The sequence below is a fragment of the Arvicanthis niloticus genome, chromosome 8 (assembly GCF_011762505.2).
Source record: "Arvicanthis niloticus isolate mArvNil1 chromosome 8, mArvNil1.pat.X, whole genome shotgun sequence".
NCBI lineage: Eukaryota > Metazoa > Chordata > Mammalia > Rodentia > Muridae > Arvicanthis > Arvicanthis niloticus.
In genome coordinates this window covers 20,654,302-20,678,789 of record NC_047665.1, presented here as the reverse complement: position 1 = coordinate 20,678,789, position 24,488 = coordinate 20,654,302, and the positions used below count along the sequence as shown (strand labels likewise).

Here is a 24,488-nt window from a genome sequence, read left to right as displayed (position 1 = left end):
CTATTACACTAGCGGGACTATCATGTCAGGCAGGTTGGTATTGTAGCATGCAGGTCCAGCTCTGGATGAGATAATTAGTAAATCTTTTTCCCATTGGTCTGTGTCACCTTCTGGCATTACATAAGATACCTGGGAGGGTGAGAGTTTCTTAGTCAGTTGAGGTTGATTTATCTGGGTCCTGCATGCAAAATGAGTGGTGTCTTCATCATAAGAGTCTTACCACCTGCTTATGGCAGGAAACCAAGAATAATGCCAAGAGATAATATTGTATTGGTTGCCTCTGACTTTGGGGTCAGCATAAGTAATTCTGCTTTGGACATGTTCTAGGACAACTTTAGGTTTACTTTTATTTATGTAAAGATATTCAAAGTTTTCCAAAGGAATTTGACAAGCATAAAGATGTGTTTCCATTTCTTTTTTGTTAAAGGATTTATTTATTTATTTATTTATTTATTTATTTATTTATATGAGTACACTGCATCTGTCTTCAGACACATACCAGAAGAGTGCATTGAATCACATTACAGATGGTTATGAGCCACCGTGCTGTTGCTGGGAATTGAACTCAGGACCTCTGGCAGAGCAGTCTGTGCTCTTAACCACTGAGCCATCCCTCCAGCCCTCCATTTCTTTTTTAAACAGCTCTAGTATCCATAGATATAATTCCAATCTGATTCCTAACATTGAAGAGTTATCTCTTCAATCTTTTCTTCTTTATTCATTCTTCCAGAAAGTAATCAATTTTATTAATTTTTTGAGGAGTACATTTTTTATTTTTTTGTTGGATATCTTTTTAAAATCACCATCATCATCATTATCATCATCATCATCATCATCATTGTTGTTGTTGTTATTAAATTTTTTTTACAGTCCAGTCATTATCCCCCTTCCATTCCACCCTCTGACAGTTCCTCATCCCATACCTTCTCCCTGTCACCAAGAGGATGTCCCCATCCCCCACCCCACCAGACCTCTCTACTCCCTGGGGCCTCATATCAGCTAGTGTATGCTGCCTGGTTGGTGGCTCAGTGTCTGAGAGATCTTGGGGGTCCAGGTTAGTTGAGACTGCTGATCTTCCTATGAGGTCACCCTTCTCCTCAGCTTCTCTCAGCCTTTCTGTATTCAATCACAAGCTTCTGTCCATTGGTTGGGTGTAAGTATCTGCATTTGACTCTTTCAGCTGCTTGTTGGGTCTCTCATAGGGCAGCCATGCTAAGCTCCTATCTGTAAATATACCATAGCATCAATAATAGTGCCAGGCCTTGGAGCCTCCCCTTGAGATGGATCTCAATTTGAGCTGATCACTAGACTTCTCTCAGTCTCTTCTCCATTTTTGATCCTGCAAGTCTTTTAGATGGGGACAATTCTGGGTCAGAGTTTTTGACTGTGGGATGGCAACCCCATCCCTCCATTTGATGCTCTGTCTTTCTAACTGGAGGTGGACTCTACAAGTTCCCTCTCCCCACTGTTGGACAATTCATCAAAGGTCCCTCTCTTTGAGTCCTGAGAGTCTCTCTCCTCACAGGTCTCTGGTACACTCTAGAGGGTCCCCACCCACCTCCTACCTCCTGAGGCTGCCTGTTTCCATTCTTTCTGCTGGCCCTCAGGGCTTCACTCCTGTTTCTGCCCCTCTATACCTGATCACACTCCCTTTTTCTCCTTCCTGTCCCCTCTCCCACCCAGGTCCCTCTCTCAGTCTTCCCCCATTATTGCTTTTTTTCTCCCTTCCAAGTGGGATTGAAGCATTCTCGCTTGGGCCCTCCGGCTTGTTAACCTTCTTGAGTGCTGTGGATTGTATCCTGGGTATTCTGTACTTTTTTTTTTTTTTTTTTTTTTTTTTTTTTTTGCTAATATCCACTTATTAATGAGTACAAACTGTACATGTCCTTTTGAGTCTGAGTTAACTCATTCAGGTCTAATAACCAAAATATATAAAGAACTTGTGGGGCTAACCTCCAAAAACCTAAACAACCCAATCAAAAAATGGGGTATATAACTAAATAGAATTCACAACAGAGGAATCTCAAATGGCTGAGAGGCACTTAAAGAAATGTTCAAAGTCCTTAGTCATCAAGGAAATGCAAATCAAAATGACCCTGAGATTCCACCTTACACCAATCAGAATTTAAGACCAAAAGGTGACAGCACATGTTGGTGAGGATGTGGAAAAAGAGGAACACTCCTCCATTGCTGGTGGGATTGAAAACTGGTACAATCACTCTGGAAATCAGTCTGGAGGTTCCTCAGAAAATTGAAAATAAAACTACCTGAAGACCCACCTATACCACTCTTGGGCATATACCCAAAAGATGTCCCACCATACCACAGGGGCACATGTTCCACTATGTTCATAGTGGCCTTATTTGTGATAGCTAGTAGCTGGAAGCAACCCAGATGTCCCACAATAGAAGAATGGATACAGAAAATGTGGTTCATTTACACAACGGAATACTACTCAGCTATTAAGAATGAGGACATCATGAGTTTTGCAGACAAATTGAAGGAATAAATTTTAATTTATTTAGTTTTTTTGTTTTCCTGTTTTCATTTCACTGACTTCTGCTTTTATCTTTATCATTTTCTTCTCTTTTTCACTTGGAAATTTTTTCCTCTTCTTTTTTCCCTGCATTCCTAAGATAAAAACTTATATTTGATTTGAGACCTTTACTTGTTTCTAAGTAAGGTTTTATATTCCCTGATTGACAGTGTTTTAGTTGTACCTCAGATACCTGGTACCTTACATTTTAAATGATGTCTTAACAGGAATAGAAGTTCTTTAGTTTCAACAAATCAGTGTGGCTATTTGTTTTTTTTCTTTTTTCTCTGCTTATTGCTTCTTACAAAGTTGTCTTAAAACTTTCTTCCAAGTTTACAAAATTATTTTCCCACGAGAAAAATTTTCATTTAGAAATTCTATTATTTGTCTTTCCCATATTTGTTCATAAGCCTTGTGGGATTGGATTTGGTGTCTAGCATGAGGAAGGGATCAAGAGTGGTTTTCCACTCTGTAAATATTCAAATGACAAATTAATATTTATTTAAGAATTTATTGCTGCCTTTCTGTATTACAAAGATATCCTCACCCAAATCAAGGGACTCTGGCTGTGTATCTGCTTTTAGGTCTTCCACTCATCCATTCATCATACATTATTTTTGTATTATGTGCTTTCATAAATCTTAGGTATTATAAATCTACAAGTTCACTCTCATTTGTCAAGACCACGCTACCTAGTCTCTTTGCATTCCCACAAGCGTTTTAGAATCACTTGTCAAATTTCCTTTAAAAATCCTTAGATTCGTTTGGAATTACAATGGATCAATAGGTCAATTTTTCAAAGGTTTATGCCTTAATAACTACTTCTTACATTTATTTTGTTTGCCTTATTTATTTATCCAGGACCTCTAGTGGAATATTGAATAGATGTGATGAGAGTCAACATAGCAGGAAGATTTTTTAAAAATCTATAGATACTTTTGCCTTTAAATTCATGAAAATTATCGTGGCATATTAATTTCATTTTATTTAGGTCTTCTTAATTTATATCCATGGAGCTTCATAGTTTTATCTGGAATTATTACTCATCTTTGTTAAAAATCTTTACAGCTATTTGATGATTTTAGTGCCATTATGTGTGGTACTTTAACATTTTTATTTTCAGGCCAGTAAGATGACTCAGTATGTAAGGGGCTTGCTACCAAACATGACAGCTTGACTTCAATCTCTGGAACTCACATGCTGAAAAAAAGGGAACCAAGTCATATCAATTTTCCTCTGACCTCTACATTCCTGTGGTACATGTGCACCTTGACACAGCATGCTCAACCCCATAAACATAAATAAATAAATCTTAATTAAAACTAAAATTTTTATCTTCTAATTTTATATAGAGGATGGATGTTTTATACAAACATATCCAGTGATACTGTGAAATGTATTTTTTCTAATAGCCTATGTACTCTTAAGAATTCTACATATACACAATTCTAATAGATATGACTAATAAAATATTTTTTCTTGCTTTGTAATTAATTACCTCTTACATTTATTTTGCTTGCCTTATTTATTTATTCCGGACCTCTAGTATGATACTGAATACATTTTTGAAAAATTTACATACTCCATCTCATCCTGTAAACGGTAATTCAGCAGGGTCAGCCTGAGGATATATAAAATCGACATTTTTGGCCAGTAATGATGGTACACACCTGAAATGCCAGCACTTAGAGGCTGAAGCAGGAGGATTATAAGTATGATAACAGCCTGGAATGCCTGAGAAAACTATATACCAAAATAAATAAAGAAACAAAGGTCATATCTCATCTGACTGATGCAAGAGTGTTCTGCAAGCACACACTTTTTAAAGGATAAGTTTTTACTCACCTCAAAATTTTTCATAGTAATAATCTATTGCCCTAATTTTGTTTGTATTCCTGTCTCCATTCTCTTCTGTAGAAATTATAGATGCATAAAATATTTATTTTGAGACCCTAGTGTATTACTTCTATTTTTGGCTTCAGCTCATAAAATAATATGAAAAAAGGCTCTGGGATTTTTAACTATTTGATGGGCTTTAGAAAAAAATAAGAAAACATTGTACTTACTTAAATTGTAAACATTGTACAAACATTTTTTAAAAAGCAATTTTTAAAAAATTTTTATTGGGAGTTATGAAGTCACAACTGAATTCAATTCTTTGGATGCACACTCTTATATCCAAACAGGTCCCCATAAAACCATATGAGTGTTTGTCTCATGATAGAAACGCTACAGGGGATGGAGTCTACATAATTCAGTTCTGTGAAATACACATGAATACTATGAATCAAGACTAACAGATAGCACGTTGTTTCCTAAATATAATTACTTATAATTATATAACAGGAAAATGTCTCATAAGACTGAGAAGCAAAAAGATGCTGAGAATTTTTTACTAGAAAAGACCAGAATAACTTTTCTATCTTCCTTCCTGTTGCTGTGATAAAGACCATGAGCAAAACCAACTCGGTCATGAAAATGTTTATTTGACTTTATACATGCCAAAACCACTGAGGGAAGTCAGGGACGGAATCTGGAGGCAGGAACTGAAGAAGAGAGCATGAAGGAGTGCTGCTTACTGGCTTGCTCCACCTGGGATGCTTAGCCTGCTTCTTACACAATGCAGGACCACATGGCTAAGGGTGCTACTGCCCATAGTGGGTTAGGTCCTCCCAAATCAATCATTCATCAAGAAAATTTCCTACAGATTTGTCTATGGGTCAGACTCAGGCACTTTCTCAACTGAAATGTCTTCTTCCCAAAATGATTCTAGCCTTGTGTTAAGTTAAGGAAAAAACCATAATCTAATCAAGACAGTAATAACATAGCTACAAATCTGCAGGTTGCATGTGATCTGAGCCTTACACTTTTACAGGATGTGACTGAGATCCATCCTTCTACCAGTGTTATCTAGTAAGATAATACTAGTCCTTGGATGGGATCCATCTCCTCTGAGTCCCACTCCAGGATTCTTCTAATTCCAGTCAAATATTTCATAAAAAGAAGTTATGAATATGAAATAGATAAAGAATCTTGAAATACAATTGTAACACTATCACAATGAGTTCTTCATATAGGATGAGCGGAGATACAGGAAAAGAGAATGACTCTGTAAGGGCATGGTTAGAGCTTAAAAAAAGATGCAAGAAGGAACTTGAATTAAAAAAAAAAACAGATGAAAGACAAAGGAGAAGCATATTAGGAAAGACAAAAATGGAAGGTAACAATCATAAGTAAAATATAATAACTGAATTCAACAGTGTGTATCAGGGTACAGTATTTTATTATAAAAAGTATTTTTTAATAAAAATGTCTATCTACTTAAAAGTACTTGAATAACAGAATAGTCTGTAGTAAACTTACATATGAAAACATATATGGCAGGGTGTAGTAGCAGCACTTGTAATCCCAGCATATGAGGCGTATGCAGAAGAACTGTTGCAAATTTAAGGCCAGCCTGATATACATAAAGCAAGTTGAAGGCCAGCTCGGGCTATATGTCCCAACCTTGAATAATAATAAAATAATAATAATGATAATAATAATAATGTGGACATCTATGAAGAAAGGTGAACCTTAAACTATTAGCAGCCTTGGTTCTTGATCCTCATTTAAGGTATTAAATGAGTAAGAAATAGAAATTTTTCTGTGACAAGAATCAATATATGAAATTAAAGAAACAGGGAAATCTATGACTAACTCCTCCTTCAAACAACTTTATTGTTCTTCTTCAAACATGGCTCATGACTGACATAGGAGAGGGAATCCCAGGCATTTGAAATGGAAGGCCCTCCATCAACTTACAGGAGAATGGTTTATATCACATTCAGAGAGATTTGAGCTTCGCTCGTTTCTGTTCCTTCTTAAGAACTGAAACCAGTGTGCCATGGTTATGTGCTGTTTTATTACGGTGAATAAATGTCATGACCACGGCGTCTCTTATAAAGGAAAACATTTAACTGAAGCTGTCTTACAGTGTAAAGGTTTAGTCAGTCCATTATCATCATAGTGGGAAGTATGCTGACATGCAGGCAGACAGGGTGCTGGAGAAGTAGCTGAGGGTTCTACATCTGGATCTGCAGGCAGCAGGAAGTGACAATGAGCCACTAGGCCTGGCTTGGACTTCTGGAACCTCAAAGCCCACCCCCAGCCCTAGTGGTCTATTTCCTCTAACAAAACCACACTTACGCCAACAATGCTACACTTTCAATAGTTCCACTCCCTATAAGTCTGTGGGGGCCCTTTTTATTTAGACCCTTGTATTAAGGACCCATCTACCTTTCCCCATTGCAATAGAGCCATTTGTTTTTTTAAAAAAAGCTGTGTTTCACTGAGAATGCACATGATATAATGGTGAGTCAAATATAATAGAGAAGTGAATTTAAATTGTGATTAGAGTCAGGCATAGTGCTGTATAGCAGCAATCTCAGCAACCAGAAAGTTGAGGCAGGAGAAAAGAGAGTTCAAAGCCAGAGTGAGCAATAGTATAGGTCCAGGGCCAGCCTGAGTTACATAACAAGATTCTGTTTCAAATCCTTAACTACAAGGATGAGTAGGTAGGTAGATAGATGATAGATAGATAGATAGATAGATAGATAGATAGATAGATAGATGCAGTACACCAAATATATATATAATTAGCAAATCAATCAGCCACCTAAATCTATGCTACATCCTCACATTCAACTGGATATGAAATTACATCTGTAATGTACATGTAAAGACTTTGGTTTTGCCATTATTTTCCACTCAATATAACATGTTAACTATTTACATCAATTCTGTGTTGGATAAAGTATTAAAAGGGGATCAGTACCGATCCACAGCTGAGTTCAAGTACACAGGGGGTCATGCAAAATATGTTATATAATCTTGAACATTCTAAGCTTTTGCTCTCCATGATGAAACCTGGAAACCAAATCCTGTCAACACTGACTGTACTCATTGAAGGTGTAGTGTCCAAATTCAGGGAGACATTGACTTTGATCCCCAGTGTAGGCACTCATTAGTTATTTAATGCTCCTTCATTTTCTTTTCCTTTCCTTCTTCCTCCCTCCTTCTTATCCATCTTTTATTGAGAAATATCTTTTGAGCATTTACGATTTGCCAGGGCTGCTAGTTAGTTTTTATCAACTTGACACAAACTAGAGGCACCTAGGAAGAAGGAACCTTGAGTGAAGCATTGCCTCCACTAGACTGGCCTGTGGGGCATTTTCTTTAATGTTAACTGATGGAGAAGGGCTTACCCTACTATGGGTGGTACCATCCCTAGTCATGCAGTCTTGGTAAAATAACTGAATGTGAGCTTGGAAGCAAGCCAGTAAACAACATTCCTCCATGGTCCCTGCTTCTATTCCTGGCTCCTGGTCCCTTCCTTGGTTTTTCTTGATGCTAGAATAACAGACTATATAGCCTATAAGCCAAATAAACCGTGTCATCTTTCGAGTTACTTTTGATCAGTGTTTTATTTTGGCAATAGGATGCAAACTAGAGAAGTAGGTTCGTAACAGCGACACATTCTTAGGAATACATGAAAAGTTTAAAGAAATTTGTGGTGAAGCACATTAACACAGGTTGCAGATATACCCAAAATGAGTCAGATGCAGGCAATCCAAGTAGCCTCCAAGGAAAGATCGGGAGAGAACAGTATGAGGATAGTTTGAAGTTAAGCTTGGCTTTGGAGGAGGGCAGGCCCCGAAGGCCAGGATAAACAATTTCAGGCTAATTTGTAGAGAACTGGCTAACAGAAATCAAGTAGTAAGAATGTGTTTCAGTAGTGGAAGAGGGAAGGAATAGAAAAGCTCAAGGAAGAGGGATTATGAGATACTTCAATGAGATCAAGAAAAGAATAGACTTAACTGTTAGAAAGACATTGGCAGCCCTTCAAAATGACCTTGGTAGAGAGATGGAGTCAGGAAGCAGTAGATGGAAGGAGAGATAGGGAATAGGAAGTGAGAAAATGGAAAGGCTGTGATGCAGAGAATTTCATAGGAAGGACCAACAGACACAGAGACTGTGGAAGAGGCAGAGAAAGAGCCAGGCCAAGAGTAACAGTGAATATGTGAAGGCAGGAGACCTGCGTGGAAAGATGGTGATCCCAGAGTAGAGAGATTATGTAATGAGTAGAAACGACATCTGCAGTACAGAGAGGAGCCTTGCGGAGCATAGGCTGGGAGACCAAAGGGCACGAAGCCACACTGAGCTGGTCTTTGTACCAAGGAGGTCAGGTTGTCCACCTACCGGAGGTGGGCACTTATCACACAGAAGGGTAGTGACACCAGGGTAGGAAAGAAAAGATAGTGTCAGAAGATTCAGGAAGACAAACATAAAGGAGGTTAGCTCATCAATAGGTTCGGCGGTAGCATCAAACAGGGTGCTGATCCCGCCCCTGGAAAGCCTTCTGGTTCTTTCGCTGTGTTTCATGGAGTGTTACAGTCAGACAGTACAAATGTTCAAAGGAATCCCAGTCCCTTTGATCGCCACCTCTCCTTCAGGAATAATGGTGCAGAACTGCCGAGGAAAGTCCGGTGCACACATCTTTATTTGTATTAGATGTGACTGACAGAAAAAGTTGAAGTTGATGTAGAGACAATCACATCCTATAACTTAGTGGGTGTACAAGATGGCCATTGGTTCTGTGAGCAAGCCTGGTCTACATTGAAAATATCAGTTATAAAACCCATCCTACCAAACTTGACTACACTTTTCCTCCACACCCCACCTCTAAATTGATTGTATGGGGCAGATAAGAGAGCTTCCAAAGAAGCCCTATCTGTTTCGAACTTTATTTAGACTTCTGGTTGGGACAGATAGAACAGGGGGCTTGTCCTGGAAATAGTAGGTGCCCTGCCCCCAAGGCCAAGGGGCACGAGTGAGGGAGGCTCCAGGAGTGGCAGCTGGAAGCAGAAAAGCTGGGCTCTGTGGTCCTGAGACAGCCTCCGGCTAGAGAGTCCCCTGGGATCTCGGAGACTGTATTCATTTGCCTGTGCGTGAAAGGCGAGGAAGCATATTTGGCGGGAGAGGGCACAGTGCTGACTGGGCATCTTGGCTTTCGAGTCTTCCTATTCGCATTAGTCTATCTGTGCCAGCAGCTGAAACAAGGCTGCGGCAGGAGGCGTGGTGTTGGCCCAGAGTGCTGACCCCTTGGCCCAGCGCTGAGAGAGGAGTTAAGGGGAGCCCTGGGTACAGACCAGGGCTAACCTGATCTTGCTCCAGTCCACCAGTCCTTAACGGATTTTCTTTCTCTCCTTTCACCCTTTTCTCTGCTCCCTTTCTCTCTTTCTCTTCCTCTTTTTTCCCTCTTTCCCTCTCTTCCCTTCCCTCCCTGCCCCCTTCCCTTCCTCTCCTTTTTCCCCTCCCCTCCCCCTTTCTATGTGTGTGAGCCTCCTCCTTTCCCCTCCTCCCCCTTTCCGCCTCTCTCCCTCCCCCTCTCTCCATCTCCTTCTCCTCTCAGCTCGCCGGGCGACCCTGCTCCTGCCTCCCACATTAATGGCGGCTTCTTCGGAGGATGACATAGACCGGCGGCCCATCAGAAGAGTCCGCTCCAAGAGCGACACGCCATATCTCGCAGAGGCCAGGATCTCCTTTAACCTGGGGGCAGGTAAGGACACCCCTCGTCTTCCTCTCGGTGTCAGGCACCTGCTTCCTTCCCTCCCTTCCTCCTGGGCCGGATCAGCCCTCGCCCCTCCCTGGTGCCCCCTCCCTGCGCCCTTCTGCCCTGCAGGCGCCCTGCTCTCACACAGGCTCCCTTTGTGTCGCCCGCGTGGGGAGGGCGTGTGTGAGAGTGTGTATTGCAGAGATGGGGGAGGGTAGCGCGTAGAGCCTTACACACAACCAGTGACACCCACGCGGGCTTTCCCATTCCAGGAAGAAAAGTGTCAGTGGTAACAATGACCCCAAAAAATCACCCCGCGCGGGGTAGGGATGCCGCACGGCTGTGGGCGGAGGGAATGACAGGGCTTCCTGGGTGAGGCTGTCGCCAGCGGGGCTACTACAGGGTGGAACTTGTTGGTGACATTCAAACACCGGGTGGTTTTGTCTGGAGGGTGCCACCACACTGGTGCGAGGAGGGGGGCGGGATAGACCTGGGAACAGTGGTTGGAAAGCCTCCTTGGTGGTCAAGATGAAAGCGTGGTCCTCAGCGCACAGTTGAGTGATTGCACGCATTTCAAGTGGCCCAGATAGAATTAAGCGGGGGGGTAGAAGGAGAGGAGAAAGGAAAGGACTGAGGGAAGATGAGGAAGGAAGGATGGGGAGAGAAGGGAGTTAGGGGAAGGGTAAATGAAGGGGGCAGGAAGATTCAAAGTTACTATGCTGCAGGTGTGTGCACTGGGACACCTAGTGAGTAACACCAGTCCGTCTTTTCCCCACCGCTGCCCAAACTCACAGCAGAGTTGCTCTCTCTAAAGAAGTTGTTCACCACTAACTTGACAGAACACTTCTTCTGGATGGCTCCCATCCCTCGGCCCTACCTGTGTTTCTTCCTCTCACACTGCCTTCTCCAGGTGGAAAGACTGAGAGTTACTTCTCTCTTACGACTCAATTTCAGAATAAGTTTTAAAAAGCAGACAAAACTTTCAAACTTAAGAACTGAGTCAGGGTGTGTCTGTGTCTGCATGGGTGTGTGTGTATACACACACACACACAGAAGCAAATAATATGTACGTGATATCGTATGGAGAAGGGTTTAGACACAAGATTGTTGCCTAGAGAAAAAGAGTCACTGAGTAAGCAACTTTTTTTTAGGGGGTGGGGGGGAGGAATTGACTGGGCCAGAGAAACCAAGTATGTTCTCCTTGTCTTGGTGATTTGACTTTTTGAAGGATGTGTTATGGTAATGTCCTCACATGGTTGCCTTTGGCTTTGGAATTGGAGGGGAGAGACCTTCACTGTGGAGCTTTGGTCATTGTTTGTGGCATGCTGCAGTAGTTTCCGGTGCTCCTCTGGGAACCCCTGCTTGCACCCTTCAAGTCTGGCACATGTTTCTGAGAGGTCTTCCAAAGAACTGGGAAGTGCTTTCTTTAGGACCAGCATTGGTCTCCCAAGCTAATAATCTTAGGAATTTGGGGTGTCTTCAATTTAGTAGAAAAGAAAATTAACTACAGTATAGTTACTGAAGATTGTTTACCTCCCTAGTAGGGTTACACAGAAGTAATAAAATAAAGAACTTGAAGAAGGCTATCAAGTTTCAGCTACTACTCAATTACACTGAGCCAGATTCAAACCAATGACTTAATCTTTTATTCTGCTCTGGAGTCCAACTAAAAGATTGGTTCAGACAGGACATGTCTTCATTTCATCAGGAAATAAACAATCCAGACATGGACCCAGTCCCTCCTGTGTCTTCCTTAATGCACCAGTAAAGGTACAGTGACAAGACAAACAGTATTTAGCTGAAGGAGGTGGGCAGCCACAGCTCTCTAGGGAGGCTTGAGGAGCTGTCCTCTCTTCCTGGTGCTGAAGTGAAGGACAGGGAGGCAAAGACATGACTGCCAGAGAGACAGCAGAAAGAGGAGTGTCCCTGTGGTTTATGTGACTAGATCACAGGGGAAAACTGTGGAAGGCCTGTACTCCAAAAAAACTTTTCAATTCCTGAACCCCCACACTGCCACTGATGCCTGCTTACTGTTCCGGCTCCATGCTCAAATGGGACATTTTCCCCTCCCCCTCTCTAATTTTAGGCTGCCTGCTCACTCCTGGGGCTTTCTTTACTTCCCAGCTGGTTTCTGGTTGCTTTCTTAACAAAGTAGATGCACACACAGATGTGCCTTTCCACCGCATTTAAAAGTAATTGTAACCCCTGATTTAAAGGAAGAGAAAAAGCAAACAGCCTTGTTTATCTCCTTAAGCAGAAAGCTGTAATTAAGCTATTAGTGTCGTTATCAGGGCTGCTGAACAGAAGAGCCTGCACACTCCCAATAAATTGTATAATATGGGCATAGCAAGAATTTCATTTGCCTCTTAACAGCAATTTATAAACAACTAGCCAGACAAGTACCTTTGGCCTCCTTCTCTCAACCATGCAAGTTACTCTCTGCTATCTCTGAATAAATGCTCATACTTTTAAAATACTTTTAAAGTATTAAGTATTTGCCTCCCCAAACCCCTCATTGTGTATAAGTCCATCTTTAATATCTTACACATTTTGCAATGCTTGAAGATACCTACAAATATATTCATCTTACTTGATCATGCATCATCTTGGGTACAAACTTGTTTTATTAACCCATTCAATTGTAGGATTAACTCAGACTGGACAGTTTGAAAATTAATCAAGCACTTCAGCATTCTTTCAACTATTCCCTGTACCTGACAGAACTTAACAACCTCATTTTGAAACAAGTCCACAAGTTAAGTGTAGGATAGACTTCTTCAAATACAGTTCCATGACAATAACAACAGTATTGAAACATGGATCTTTTACCACTATGTGGAAATGTTAACTTCATTCATATCTAGATTGAGAGAGAACAAAATTTTCTGAACCGTGTCTTTTATTTCACCAAAATAGCCCCATTTGGGGGTTTTAAGCTACTATTCAACATTTGGAAGTTATAAGTATTGTTAGGTTGGTGTTTGCTAAGGATAATGTCAAAGCTAAATAAACTGAAGACAGTATATTCATTGTAGGATATCTAGACACCAGGTCTCATTTAGAACAGTGGGAGTGGGTCTCATATGTTCCCTAAGAACTTCAAATGTGTCAAAAGGACATTCTGTAGCAGGGGAGTATGTTCAATCTGCTATCAGCAGTAATGAGCGCCACTAGCATTTAACTTTTGAGAATTTATCTTCTGGCTTTAAGAAATCGTTTGCTCACTGCACTGAAGGGGCAGGCACCTTACTTAGGCCTTCCACTTATCTGCATGTTATATGATATATTCACCTCATAGGTGACACTAAAACTGAAGTTCTATATAGTTATATATAGTTATGCACTGAAGGGACTGAAAGAGAAATGGGTTGGAAAATTAAAGCATGTATAAAATATCTTATAGAGAAGTCAAGGCAAAAACTCTAGCTCCCTCTTCCCCAATTAATATGTGGCACATAGGAAGATATGCTCTCTCTCTCTCTCTCTCTCTCTCTCTCTCTCTCTCTCTCTCTCTCTCCACCTCTCTTTGTGTGTGTGTGTGTGTGTACACACATGCACACATGCGCATGTTGCAAATACATATGAAGAGGCCAGAGGACATTGGGTGACTTGATTGTCACTCTCTACCTTAGTCCTTTCAGACAAAATTAGTGGAGCTAGGCTTGTAACCACCCAGCTCCAAGATCATCCAACTGCCTCCACCAAGCCCCTCACCAACCTTATTTGGTGTTATAAGTGAATGTGCAACCATGGTTCTTATCTGAGGACTAATCTGAACTCAGGTCTGCATGCTGATGCAGAACGGTCTCTTTCTCTCCAGCCCTGGAGGTACAGCTCATCATCCACACTTTGGCATTGCTTTCTATCTCTGGATATTTTACATGAATAGCATAGTCAATCTCAGCCTGTTTATATTCTTTATAAAACCAGGCCCTGCTATTGTTCCTGATCATACTGAAAAATAGAGATTTCTGGCTTCCACTAGTCTGTTCTACTCGTTAAGGTCCACAAGATAAAAAGAGTCATAAGTGGCTTGGTTTGGGTATCTTAAGAGTGGATGGGGTCATCTAGATCCAAGACTTTAAACACCTTCTCCATAATTAAAATTAAATACTATGAAAGATGTGTGTTTCCCTTTATCTTCTTAGGTAACCAGGGAAGATAAATCTATACACAGAAAACCCACGTGGCAGGTACAACTTAAACATAAAGCTTTGAAATCCATTGGGAGTGATCTTTCTTTTTCTCCATTGACATATGGGCTGTCAGGAACAAATGAGCTACTGGCTATGATAAAATACAGAAGTTGCATATCAATACATTTTCACAGACACCTATCATTATTAAAGAAAACCATTTTTCAAAGTGACTTGTGGAGTTACTCTTTCTCTACATAATTTTGATCACTACTGTACAAATGAAATAGTTATAATTTAGTATACTAAGATTTTAAGTGGAAACCAAAGATAATTTCTAAAGCTAATGTTTTCTCTCCTCAAGTTAATGAAGTAAAAAAGAGAACCACACAGTACAGCCAGTGTGTTTTGTGGTAACTGAAGTCTGAGGGAGACAACTAGTAGCAGATGCTGTTGAGAGTGTGAGACAATGGGAGGCTCTGGTATCTCCATAGTTTGTTTGATCACATGCCCAGCCACTTAGAAAAGTGGGTGTGACCTCTAGGGGGGAAAAGGATCATGTAGACATTTAGAGTTTTTTAATTTATAAGGCTTTAACATAACAAAAGCTAGATAAATGAAACATGAAAGTTGTTTTATAGTCTTATCCAATAATGATGGCTCTGTACAACTTCCTGCATGGGTTTTCAAAAGACAACAGGAATGGCTTCCCGATAATATCTTCATAATGTACATGAGTGAAAGGGCTGTGTAAAATTGTACCTCCATAACGTATGTGATGAAGGGGCTGTGTAAAAGCTTTTAAGATTTTTATCGATCTTTTTTTTTGCCCCATTTATGTACCCCAAACTACTAATTGTCAGCAGAATCTCTGATGGTAAAGTATCTCGGCTGTGACTGTAGGCATGAGGAGTGTGTGTGTGTGTGTGTGTGTGTGTGTGTGTGTGTGTGTGTGTGAAGTATTCTGAACAAAGCCCCATTATTGCTGGATTAAAACCAACCAAATTACATGTTGGTTTAATATTAAAATTATGGTTTAATCAAAGGTACAGGAAGAGCTTTATTAGTCTCTATTACTCATACATTTCTCCCATCTGCCAGCTGGGCCCTTTATTCAAAGGAAGAAATACTGACTTAGTGGTATTCATTCCATTAAGAATATTAACTGAGCACTTAACTATGTTTCAGGGCCTTTCAGACACTGCTAAGCCCAAGTGATGAAAAGAAGCAATATCTTACTCTCTTGAATTTTAAGTTCTAAAGCAGATTCTGGACAGTAAGATAGAGAGGCATGTCCCTTGTCCATACTTGGAACCAGAAGTATTTCAGATTTTAGATATTTTCAGATTCTGGACATTTGCATGATTTTATCTGTGGAGTGACTCCACATTTCAAAACTTGAAATAAAATCCACCTGCTGTCCCCAAATCAATCATACTCAAAAAAAGATTTGGGCTCTGAAGCATTTGGATTGAGGCTTTTTTTTTTTCAGATTAACAATGTGTACTCTATTAAGGACATTGTGAAGTATTTAAAAAATTAATACATGCAAAGGACAAAAGGAAGGAAGCAGGCTAAGAGGTGGATTCATGTGGCAGGAAGGAGGGTAGACTGCAAAACTGGCAGTGGGGAGAAATAGAAAGTTGATTCAAGTTCTTTAATTCAGGTCAAAGAATAAGAAATATTGGGTAGGGGAGAGGGATAAGGGAAGACCAGCGGAGAGGCCTCCAGGGAGGATAGTGAGTATATAAACGAGTCCAGTGTAGCTGTGGAGGGCTGAATGGGGGAGGGGTGAATGAGAAAGGAGATTCCAGAAGGAATGGGATCAGGTCATACATGATCAAGTCATACATGAGTGAGAAAGTAGGAAAGCCAATTTAGGGACTAATAGTAACACAGGAAACATTTATAAAACATCCAAGTAGAGATATCAAGCAAGCAAGTCTACAGGTGTCTAATTCAAATAAGGTTATGCATAGAAATCAATAGTTAGAACCATGCACAGAGCATGTACTGGATAGACAGCATTTACTAACTTTGCTGTGCCCAGGAATTTATAGGCCTTTGTTCGCCCATGACTTTAGGAGAACAGCATTAGTCTTGTGTGTATGTTGAAAGTAAGTCATAGAGAAGTTATAATGTAATGAAGCAGTGCAGCCAAAAGTAAGAATTGGAATTTGGATCATGTTATACATCTTCACACTGCATGTTCTGAAGGGTCATGATTAACCCCAAAGGGTAAGCTAACATCACCATTTTCAGAGGTCACGTTTAAAACTGAAAATAGCTCAAGGAAATAAAGAAATGGGGATAGGAACATATCCTAAATCATCTGTAGCTGAGATTCAAAGTAAGAAAGGTGCTTTATCCCACCTTACTAACCCATCCATATACTTATAACTGATAAACACACTCTCATGCTTTCTGTAAAGTTCTATCCTATCCCTCCTGCCCTGAGTCATTCTAATATATTTTAATTTTAAAACTGATACTTAGTGTTCTAAGTTAATTTACAACCCATGCTTTGATAAATATTACTAAATTGGTGGCTTTTTAGGAGATATTTCCGAACTTGAAATATTTGCAAAGAAAGATCACTTGTTTCTTCTGAATGGTTGAGAGTGAGGTAAATTTTCTTCTCTTTCTCAGACTGAGTCAAGGGAAAAGAAAAGGAACTGAAAACTCAGGACTGGTGTAGCCCTCGGGCACCACCAGCATGGTGTGTGTGTGTGTGTGTGTGTGTGTGTGTATGTGTGTGTGTGTGTGCACGCATGCGCACATGCGCGAGCACTGTAGATATTTTTAGAAGTCTTCAGAGACATTGTAATTTCCTTTACTGTTGAAAACAATGAACAAACAGGCCCATAAAATGTACTTGTCATTACACCAACATTACATAAGGTATGATTTATGAGCTCCAATAGGAGTGGGGAGGAAAACGGTGAGAGGGGCTTCTTCTTCCATGATGGTACAATAGAAAGAAAGAATCTGGAGGCTTGGGGGGGGGGGGCTTCTGCTTGCCAGTCTGCCACCCACTGTGGAATCTTCAACAGGACATCACACCTTCCCCTCCTCCAATTCTCTGTGTTCTCTGTCAAACAGAATTAGTGGTGCTGGCCACCTTGGAGGTTTGCTTTAAAGATCTATTAATTTAATGAATGTGAAATCCAGAAAATAATGCTGGGCACACAGTGAGTGTTTCTTAGCACAAAGTGGAGAGTGAATGCTGCATCTTTAGTTCATCTTTCTATGGTATTCCTAAACCTCACCACCACCACTACAACAACAACACAGTACCAGAACCATAATCTCCACCACACCACCATGACCATCACCACACTACCACACCCATGACCCCCACCACACCATTACCACTACCACCACACCCATGACCCCCACCACACCACAACCACAACCATATCCCCACAACAACAATACAGCACCAGAACCATAACCTTCACCACACCACCATCACCACTGTCACCACCATGAGCACTACCACACCCATGACCCTCACCACACCACCACAGCCATGACCACCACCACATCACCATAACCATGACCCCTGCAAGTGATCACATGTGAGTGAGAAAAAAAAAAAAAACTACTGGAAAAAACCAATGGCCCTTTGGTGGACACACTGAATATAAACAGAGCTCACTCTGTAAAATGACTGCCGAGCATTCCTGAAGCCCTGGATTCCATCCCTATCACCACAGAAAACAGGAGTGGTGGTACATACCTAAACTCGCAGCCCTGGGAAGGTGGAGGCAGGAGGATCAAAAGTTCACAGTCATCCTCAACTACACAGCAATGCCAAGGACGGCCTGGTCTATATGAAACTTTCTTCCCATATCATACCTCAAATAAAAGAGGAAATTAAAAGGAAAACTTAGAGAACTACAGGCTGAGTAAAAGAGGAAAGGGAAGGAGGAAACTTCAGAGATTAATAGACCGGGATCTAAAAGCACGGCATCGGGGCTGGGAAGATGTGGCAGTGAGTACATCTCACTGTGATGTACAGCACTTACATCAGAAGCATTAGGACCTAAGTTCAAATCCTCAGACACACATAAAGTAGGTATAGTAGCACACACCTGTAGGTGCATCTGTATGTCAGCACTGCTAGAGCAAGATGGAAAGCAGACATAAGCGTCACTAAGAAGTTCATGGGCAACTTAGCTTGAGTATACATACAGTGGAAATAGACCGTGAATCAAACAAGGTAGAAGGCAAGGACTGGCACCTGAGGTTATCCTCTGACCTCTACAAACACACACACACACACACATACACACATGCACAGAGAGAGAGAGAGACAGAGAGACAGAGACAGAGAGACAGAGACAGAGACACAGAGACAGACAAAGACAGAGACAGACAGAGAGACAGAGACAGACAGAGACAAAGAGACAGAGACAGACAGAGAGACAGAGAGATTTTTCTGAAAAACATAGCATCTTACTTCTTACCATTGGGTAGTTAGGGGAGCATCCTCTCTTCTTTGATGGACATGGAGTTCTGTGATGTTTTACAGAACTGCTGTTTCTTCAACCTCAAGTCCCCACCTTGATGAGCATCACGTGCTGGGCCTATACTATGCAGCTGGTGCTCTGCCTAATTGTCGCTCTCCCTTTAAGAGCTAAGAGTGAAGAATGCTTCCCCATAATGAAGTGTTAGATGGCAGACCGAAGCATGTGTGGTCTGGGTGACTGGGACGCCTTTCACTCTCTGCCTCTGGCAAAGTAAGACACAGGAATAAAAACTGAAAGATAAACTAGTCCCCCTCAGGTATTGCCTTTGCCGGGCCCAAACCCTTACTCATGTTCAGGCTGCTACCAATTCTTCCTGTGTAGACTGTGGTCTCCATAGACTCTCCTTCCCACTACATGACAGAGTGCTTGAATTTTATGAGTGCTTATGAGTTTCAAAGTTCTAACCTCTCCTTCCTGTCCTGGCCTCATTTCAGACTCCTATGTGCAATTGGTGCTCAAGAACAAACCTGTTGTTTTGACCCCAAAGCACCTATTTCCCACAAGGGGCATTGTCCTAACTGGGCACAAGACAGCCAAATAACCAGATGGCACTCTTCTATCATGACCCGTCTCCTTCTTCCTTCACCCTCTCTTTTCTCCCAACTGAACACCCTAATTATTTGCTTTAGCCTCACAAAAGCATACGCAGAAGCTTCAAGGCAAAACCTTTATTTCTGAGAGAGAGACTTAAACGTCCCCCATGGATGCTCGGAAGTCTGGGGCTGTTCATTACCTCCCACTCACACCACGGAATTACAGTTTGCACAGCTGTGGAGCCAGCTGCCCCGCGTTTACTCCAGACCTCGACTGCACTGCCTTGCAGCGGGAGTCTTGTTACAGACGGATGGCAAAGCTGGCTGTATCTAGCAAAGCCACTTCTTCTGTAGGAGAATGACTCCTGACAGCAGTTTTGGTTAGAACTGGGTTGCTCTGCCTGTAAAACAGCAGTTCTAGGGGCAATTTCTCATTGTTAAAGCTGTTTAACAGAAACAGAACGAGCAGAAGGAGAAGTGGGAGTGACTGGGGGGATCTTATTTATTTTATTGGGGGTTGTATACATCCAAGGCTCTTTCCTCCAATGTTTGAATTTCATTCATAAAACAAGTAAATATTTTCAACGAATTGTCTAGGGACAAAGCTTGGGTAAACTATACAGACCACACTAAAATCTGAAAATTTTTAAAAATTAAAAAAAATTATTTACTCCTTATTGTATACAGTCAATCATTCCAGGCAATTTCATGCATGTAGTTTAGAATATTTGATATTGAAGATATTTAATAATAGAAGACAGTTAATAGTTTTAAAGAAATTAGGTGTTCAGCATGTCCTTCGAATTGTGTTAGATTTCTCAATGACTGCATCTTTTTTTTCCCCAAGTGCTAAAATGCCCAAGTTAGTTTTCCTTTCCCCCTCTTATGGAAAGAGCTTGCTGTACTTATGCAATACTAAATCATTAATGCGGTTTGTGAAGTTTAGCCAAAGGTGTCCCCCGGACTCCACATTCCTCTCAGCTCTCACCACAAAACCTGCTGTGCAAACAGCCCTGCCAGCAGGAACTATAAAGGATGCTTGCTTGGCCCTTCTGTTGGTCTGAAGATTCTTTGTTCTCCAAATTTGACTCCTATATTTGCATCTAAAGGTTAAACAATATGTTTTCCAGGTACCTTGAGAACACTGCAGTTTTTAGAAACAAAGATCTATTTGTATTTTTCTTGTTCATCAAAAATCTGAATGCAAACATGTCTCCTTTGGTTGATGGAATGGCAGCTAAATAAATGAAGTGTGCATTAAATCTAAGACCAGCTGGGGCATCTATAAAAATAATACCAGGTCAGGTCAAAGGATGCTCATGTCAGAGTTAAGTCCCTCTCGCTGCTCTCTGGGTTATAACTCACGGAATGTGATCTGTCTGAACAAATTCTGTTGTAAAGCTGTCTCATAAAGAAGCATTGGATCTGCAGAAGACTTTCCTGCCTGATTACAAGAGCAACTTGGCAGAGTTAGAGCCACTGGGATCTGTGTCCTAGAGCCTCCCCGAGCCCACTTACAGAACCAGTGAACTGGAAATACTGAAGAACGGTATGCTGACTGACGTTAGCCAGTGCTGACAGGTCTGATGCAGCCACTCTATCAGGTACAATTTTAGTTCTCCCTCACCGCTAACTTTGTTTATAATAGGTGGCCCTAACATTGCAATAAACAAACTACACACAGACAAAAACATGTGGTCAATATCCCACTAGATTATTTGTGCACACTTGTCCATGATTTGTTTAAAAATATTAGTTGGTAATTTCACTCAGTTCCAGCCATCGCCATTCTTGGTTAAGATCATTGGTGTCAAATTGCTGAAAGGAAACTAGAACTAGCAATGAAACCGTGTTGTTCATTAATGTTAATAAACAATACGCTGAGGGGAGAGGTCCGGCTGTGAAAGATGGAATTCCTTTTCACATGATACCAAAACTCCAATCTGAGGATGTTATTCTTGTATTGTTGAGTGTGATCCTCACGAAGTGTAGAAGTGGGGATACTGGTTCTGAAAAGAAACCACATAGGTTATTATAAAGAATAGAAGGAGACAACACACAGGAAAAGTATTAGTGGTCAAGGGAAAGTTTTCCTCACCTGGGCTGAAATGAAGGCATGGATGGGTGCTAGGCTACTGTTAGACAATGCTTCAATCATGACAACTGAGCAAATGCATTCAGTAACAGCAGGCTGTAGTAAGGCTGCTGCACTAGTCTCTCTGGTCTCTGGTTTCTAGATCACTTTTCCTCCATCATCCTCTGCAAAGATCAATACATTGCAGCAGTCACAATGAACTTCCAGTGCATTATAGAGTCTCTCTTAGATTCTAACTGGTCTCGTTTCTCTCATACTCGCTCTTCGGTGACTTATTTGAGTCACACCTCCGTGAACTGTTCATCGTCTCCATAAATCCAGTTTCTGCAAATCCGTTGCTGAAGTCCAGCTCATTTTATCTCCAACAGCAGAGCGCTTAGGTTGTGATAACTTCCCTTATCCCATCCCTGGTGTTAATGCATTCTAGAATAAGATGCCTTGCTGTGGTGAAAGTCTCGAGGTGATGGGGCCAAAAGCAGATGCATACAGCAGGTTAGTGCATACAAGACCCAACATCTGGTCTCCCTCACAGAGTTGGGCTCCCACTGGCTTGTAGCATGTCATCATACAAAAGGATAAAAGGACATAGGTACTCTTGGTTCATTCAGGAGATGCTGTATCAGGTAATGGTGACCAATAGTTTGGCTGACCACCTGATGACAGAGGGAAGTGTCACAGTACAGAAAAAGGTCACAGTGGGTTTGTATCACAGACATGTACTTGAATTCTATTACTACTGGGCAATTTGGGGGGCAAGATTGTTATCTTTTTAAATTTCAACTTGTTTACCTATAAAATACACACACACATTGTTAGATTGTCTACAAAGGAGCTAAAGAGAGGAGACAGCACAATAGGTATTCAGTAAGCACCTTCCACATAAATCCAGAAAGAAATAGACTCATTTTATCTTAGTAACATAAAACCTTGATGTTGTGTCTTAGTGACATATACTAACTAGTCCAGTGAGAGACTGGATAAAAACTTGGACACTGTTTTAACAAAAGGAAAAATTACTTTTCTTCATTCTAACATTTCATTAAATAGTCATTTTATCTATTTAATAGTGTTTCGCCTCTAGCAACAATGTAATTCAGAGATAGATTCAATATAGAGAAAAACAGGTATTAGTTTCTGAGAGAAGGGGCTATATATGTTTTATTCTGCTTTAAATGCTTGTGGCTGACAGGAAGCTTTTACTGCAGTAGGCATTCAGAAGTATTTGCCAAGTGAAGAAGGGAAGAAGAGAACCATATTTAAGTGGTAACCACTCTGTCCTTCAGATGGATTGTTGGATTTCTCTTCATCATCTGGTAGCACCTATGAGCATCTCCAATGAGCCAGCCCTAATCCCTCCCCTGACAGTATCTTATGCAGAAGCTGTAGAGCAAGGAGATAAACTGCCCACCAGCCAGTCAGGCCTCTATAGGATGATGTACCTACTCCTCCCACTCCCCTCTTTCTTGAGGAAGGGTTCATGGAGCTGAGGTTCGCTTCATTATTTGTATTTCAGTCCTGAAATGTGGAAAAGACAACACTTATTATTTCTTTTATTTGACAGTTGCTACATTCCTTTGCAATGATACCATTAATTTGTCACTATTCAAATAATTTCTTAGACATGAGGATTTAGCATGAAGTTCCTTTCCCCTCCTGTGCCCTGCATTCTAGGCAAATGCCCTACGATTGAGCTACATTAGTAACCCTCTTTTTAGTTTGAATTTTGAGTTTGTGTCAGAATTTAGGTTGCTCAAGATGTCCTTAAATTCATGTTGTATCCCTGGAAGGCTTTGGTCTTATGATCATCCTGTGTTGGCCTTCTGAGCTGTGATAGCAGGGCTATGCCACCAAACCTGGCTGTAAAGAAATTTTTGCAAAGCACATGAGTCGTTCCATCTTCTGTACTTTAGAGATAACAATACCTTTGATGCTGTCTATTTCAAAAATTCACAAGAAAAGCTGAAGCAGGTATTATGAAATAACCATAATCTGTTTCAATTTGCCATCTCAGAATGTTTTCTTTTCCATTTGTGCTGTCATTAATATAATATCACTTGATATGTGAATGCCATACTTATTTATAAAATAAGCCATATTGAAAGCTGGATCATGCTCTGTGTTTGGGACCATCCTTGCTTTTTTATATACTTTGAATAAACACAAACCAAGCAGAAATTTTCTTTGATTCTGCTATCAAACTCAGGGTCCCTTCTAACTGAATATGAAAATCATTTAAATATTGAAAGAACTGAACTAGAAGAAAACTTAAAGACTAACTATTTAATCAACACATCTTGGAAGTGAAAAATTATGACTTTTGGAGCTCAGTGATTCTTATAGAAGAAAACAATGACTGGGGGATTTCATAGAATCTATACTTTAATGCACCTCAGTCCCCAGCATTGTGATGGTGCAGTCCCGGATAAGTTACCTCAGTTCGTTTATATCTCATCCTAACCCCACAATCAATGTCAACACAGTGGTTGGTATCTTGAACTTGGTTCTTGCAGAAAGTGTGAATGCTGTGTGGACCAGCATATGGTCTGTAAATTAAAGAGCTGGATGTTAAACATCTCCTAGTACAGCACCCTTCAGTTCACAGCATCGATGGTAACATTAAGTAGACACTGTAAGAGTTGTTGAATTACACCTGCATGAAGTTCAGATGTTATCACTTGTTTTCTTGCGTTACTAAATGTTGAAGGATCCAGCTTTGCTTGGCTAATTTAATTTGGCAACTTGGCCTTCCAAGGCTTATTTACTTTGGTTATTATTCTTTTTCTCTTATTTTAAGTCGAAACTCAGTGTGGCTAGGGTGATAAGCATACCTAGTGAAAATATCCTTCCACCTTTAAAATAGATATTTCATGTTTGCCATGGGCACTTTGGAGCTGTTTTTTATAGAAACTATTTTATAATCTTGCCTTGTATTTTGGATACTTACCAAGGGAGACATGGATTGCTTCTAGCAGTCTGTTCAAGTAGGATTAAGGTGATCAGCATTCCACTGTGTTATGTAACATCGCCACACTCGCTGGCCAATGCCATGGTAAAGTAAT

General features: G+C 40.8%; 1 protein-coding gene across 4 annotated transcripts in view; it reads left to right on the top strand.

Annotated features, from left to right (window-relative positions):
- Positions 1-24,488, top strand: part of Phactr1 (phosphatase and actin regulator 1) — a 460,522-nt gene that overhangs the window by 19,409 nt on the left and 416,625 nt on the right. For all 4 annotated transcript variants that reach the window (XM_034509804.2, XM_076939122.1, XM_076939124.1 and 1 more), the window contains exon 3: positions 9,990-10,136. In XM_034509804.2, the coding sequence (XP_034365695.1) occupies positions 9,990-10,136 (147 nt within the window). The remainder of the gene's footprint in view (positions 1-9,989; positions 10,137-24,488) is intronic.